The sequence below is a fragment of the Vollenhovia emeryi genome, unplaced genomic scaffold, assembly GCF_000949405.1.
Source record: "Vollenhovia emeryi isolate VEMERY1.0 unplaced genomic scaffold, V.emery_V1.0 DF940805.1, whole genome shotgun sequence".
Classification (NCBI taxonomy): domain Eukaryota; kingdom Metazoa; phylum Arthropoda; class Insecta; order Hymenoptera; family Formicidae; genus Vollenhovia; species Vollenhovia emeryi.
The window spans coordinates 1-4,565 of record NW_011965561.1 but is presented as its reverse complement, the minus strand read 5'-3'; the positions used below and the strand labels follow the sequence as shown (position 1 = coordinate 4,565).

Below are 4,565 nucleotides of genomic sequence, written 5' to 3'. Positions count from 1 at the left end.
AATTGTCAACCTGCACAAACGTCGTCTGGTCGACAGTATTACCTCTCTGTCATCGTCCGGACAGATACTGACAGTACCGGAAATTAACATTTCGGTAATTAATAATAATAATAAATTTGCGGACATCCTTTCGGGATTCCCAGAGGTTACCGGTTGCGGTCAAACGCTTTCGCCTGCCGCATGTGCTGTCGAGCATCATATCTCGACTACTGGTCCTCCCGTCGCGGAGAGGCCACACCGGCTACCCCCCGATAGGTTAAAGGCAGTTAAGGCTGAAATTAAGGGGTAACACCATGTGTAAAAGTCTAAAATAAAGCGCTTTTTGCGATTTTTTTTTGATGGAAGATAAAGTAAGAGGATAATAATATTCAAGAATGTTATTAACCATGTCTTTAAGTGTTAAAAAAAATTTATTAAAAAATAGTCCAAAACGGCGACGCTGGAGCCATTCTCGCGAGGCATGTTGAATTTGAGGCGCTCTGTGGCACGCAGTGTAACTGACGCAAATTTGAATCTGGAAAAAAAAATTTTTTTCTCTTAATCTATATGAGTATAGCTAGAGAAATACGTAGGGGATTTTGAAATCATTAATTTTTATGTAATTGGCGAGCATTTGAAGAAAAAATTCCATTTTTGACAAAAAAAGAGGCAATCATTTGTCCATAAATAATGTTAAAATCAACTTATCGAAAATCCCGTACGTACTTCTCTTCGGAATGTTATTTTAAAGATATGGTCAAAAGTTAGAGTGAATAGAATGAAAATTGTTGGAATTATGCTGCGTGCCATTTTAAAAAATCATGTTTCGAGAAAAACACCTTTAAAGTTTTGAGATGTGTTATGGACGAGAAAAAATGAAAAATTTGACTGTTTAAAATTTTTTACCATTAATCTGCTATCCCAGGACCATAAAGCTGCCCTTCCCTGCTCAAATATTCTTCCTCATTTTCTTTCCTCGTTGATTTTATGCTGGTACGTGCCTCTTTTGCTGCATCTGTCAAAGACAGCTCGGCGTGCTTGATGCGCATAGCATCGGCTTCAAGACAAAAATTGTATGCTTGAGGGCCAATGTCCATCTCTAAAACTTTCATAATTCGCAGAATATTAGTCAGACCGTCGTTAAAATTGCACACAGCAATATCAGTCGCTATATTTAAAACTTTTTTGCCACTTGAGTAGGACTTAGGAGCCAAGTTCCAAACAGTAGCATTGAAACTTTTGTTGCTGTTTTGCGTGTAGCCTCCCAAGCAACGATTTAGCAACTCGTCACGGCTTAGTTCCTCATAAATCGGTTTGATCGCTTGACAAACTTCCTTCGATAACGGCGACTTATGATGGAAGGTGTTTAACGAATCCGCTGCTTGCGCCTTCTTCCAGTCACACCAAGACTTTGAGCACTTCTCGTGCTGCGGATTTTCGTCGGTTGACATTTTATGAAATAAGGTCGCCCAGATTTCATTTTTCATATGTTCCAAGGAGTTCGGATTCCGCCGTATTGCCAAGCCATAATAAATTGTCAATTGGTCAATTAATTTGGCAGTTAATTTACCTTTTCCTCCGAGGCCTTTCACATTTTTTTTTTAGATTTCTCAATCGAGTGCCCATTCTCTTTTGTATATGATCAATACACTCTTTCTTTTGCACTTCAAAATTTTCGTACGGATTTTTCTCCATTATGCCCTTGAAAGTTTTGCTGTCACCATCACCGATTTGTAGTTTGCATATTTGATGCCGTGCAATTTTTCGGAGCGTTTAAACATCTCGACGACAGCATCTACCTCCATCAGATGAGCCTTCATGGTTCGATTGACATTGATCGGTGTGTGTTTTGAGCCATTCTTCATACTCAGCTGTTCCAGATTTACTCTCCCAGTGCTCGCAAGACTTACAGTACTTCGACTTCACTTCAACGTCAACGATTTTGCTTGTGAACCATCCAATCAATGACGTGATTCCGAAAAGCGACGAAAATCCACGTTTCCTCCACGAACCATCACCGGAAACAGTTATCCCTGTAAATAGTCCATTTTCTTCACTTTTCTTTTTCTCTTCTTCCGCTTTTTTCATACTAGCGTCTCGTACGGTTGCCGTTGCGATCGAAATCATATCCACTAATCTGTCGTAAAAAGATTGAAATATCGGTCGTGGCAATTCCATGAATGCACAAAACTTAATTATTCCATGTAGTCCCACTCCTAATAGTCGCATTGCTAGCACGATTCGACGGTTAATTTCATATCCATTTCGTATGAATTTACCACTTGATATGTCAACTCTTGACCAATTCGGGCAAGAGATGACTATTTTGAAGCCTAAACCTCGAGGACTCGTTTCATGAAATGTTATGTCTGAGTCGCACGTTTTACACTTCACGTGTTGCGAAATGGCAGAGAAAACAGCAAAGAAGTTAATAATTCTATAGCCGAATTCATATTTTATATCAAAATCTTCATCGCTAACTTTTAATTTCTTGGCAGAAGTACTGACTCCTATCGAATCGCTCTCAGCCTCAAATCTATTCAACGGTCGTCTCGCTGACACATTGCTCCGACGCCGCGTTGGATACAATATTTTCGTACCTTTCTTGCCCATAAACACTTTTTTGTCACTCATTATAACTTATAAAAACTCTAAGATTATAAATAAATTGTCAAAAATCAGCACTACACACAAAAACGTGATTTCAAGCGAGGAAATGATATCCTTTCTGTAGATGTACTGACACTCTACTAACGTACTTTGCTTGTAACTAAACACCAACTCCTTCTAACGACCTGTTAGTGTATTAGAGATGTTAAAAATAAACAAGTAAGTTTAATTAGGCTGTACTCTTCCAACAAGTATCTATGTGCCGCAGGAAGTCGTTTCGGAGCAGTTTGACGCGCTTGGGAAAGAGGTCGGAATTTTAAAAAAATTTTTGTATAGGCATAAAACTTTTTCCCCTTATTCTAGAAGGTTAAAATAATCTTTTAAGTCAATAAAAATAAAATCAATTTTCTGAAAATTATACAGTGGTGTTACCCCTTAAGAGGCTGTCTGAGTTAGGCATTTGTAGGCCCTCCAGCAGCCCTTGGGCTAGTCCGATTCACCTTGTCCGCAAAGGTAACGGTGATTGGCGGTTGTGCGGCGATTACCGTCGCTTAAATGCCGTCACAATTCTGGATAAGTATCCGATACCGTACCTACACGATTTTACCTCAAATTTGCTAGGTAAAACAATCTTTTCTTCCCTTGATCTCTTCAAGGCCTACCACCAGATTCCAATGGCTAAGTCAGACATTCCGAAGGCGGCCGTCATAACGCCGTTCGGTCTATTCGAATTCGTCTCCGTGACATTCGGTCTGCGGAATGCCGCTCAGACTTTTCAGCGGTACATTCACCATGCCCTACGGGATCTCGATTTTGCATTTGCTTACATAGATGATATTCTTATTGCATCCTCTTCCATGGAGGAGCATAGGAAACATCTAAGCATTGTGTTCCAGAAACTTAAGGAATTCGGGTTAGTTATCAACCCATCTAAGTGTATTTTCGGTGTAGAGGAATTGACCTTTCTCGGTCATCGCGTAAACAAATTCGGTCTTAAACCCTCTCCGGAAAAAGTGGCTGCTATTCGAGATCTCCCGAAGCCAAAGACTGTAGCGGAACTACGTCGTTTTCTGGGCGCGTTAAATTTTTATAGGCGCAGCCTTCGACACGCCGCTCGCGTACAAGCCCCTCTACACACGTACTTAACCGACTCGCGTAAAAACCATAATTATAACTATCATGTCTCGTGATATATTACTAACAAAAATGTTAGCATCTTCCTATGCATCTATGTCGTCTATTTTGCTGTTGTTTGCTAGCAAAGCTTTGATGTCGGAAATGAAACATTGGCATGATCCAAACGATATAGCATATTTATATCTGTTAAAAAATTTAAAACAATGTATGCTAACTCTTTATTAACAGTATGTCCGTTCGATGTGTTCTCTCTTCAGCTGTGTACTTAAATGCAATAATATGTAACATTATGCTAGCTATACGATCATGGTCGGGAAGGTTATCCAAAGTTTTACAGTAAGTTTTCGGAATACATGTATTATTGCGTAGATATTCGTACAGATCATCATTCCTTTACTCTAATAATGCGTCATCGCACGTATCCGTGAGAAAAAGTATAATCTCTCGCATGACATAAAATATCGGAGTAGCTTTCTGACCACAACTGTACCTGAATAACTCAAACATGGAATTCATATTCCTAGCAAAGAGCTAGGAAAAAGCTAGCTCATCTATTATTAGAATTTTTTATTTCCATACATTGCTTGAACATACTGACAATCTATATAATTCTACACAGTTCTATACAATTTTATTTTACTATACATACAGCAATATATCGCGCGCACGCTGGAGAGAGAGAGAGAGAGAGAGAGAGAGAGAGAGAGAGAGAGAGGGAGAGAGAGAGAGAGAGAGAGAGAGAGAGAGAGAGAGAGAGAGAGAGAGAGAGAGAGAGAGAGAGAGAGAGAGAGAGAGAGAGAGAGAGAGAGAGAGAGNGAGAGAGAGAGAGAGAGAGAGAG

The 4,565-nt window shown here is 39.7% G+C and overlaps 1 protein-coding gene across 1 annotated transcript; it reads right to left on the bottom strand.

Moving 5' to 3' along the window:
• Window positions 1-887: 887 nt before the first annotated feature.
• LOC105555735 lies at window positions 888-2,613 on the bottom strand. Its single transcript, XM_012002776.1, has 2 exons — window positions 1,779-2,613; window positions 888-1,564 (listed from the first exon to the last, which is right to left on the bottom strand). The coding sequence occupies exons 1-2, from the start codon at window positions 2,611-2,613 to the stop codon at window positions 888-890; spliced, it is 1,512 nt and encodes a 503-aa protein (XP_011858166.1).
• Window positions 2,614-4,565: the final 1,952 nt, after the last annotated feature.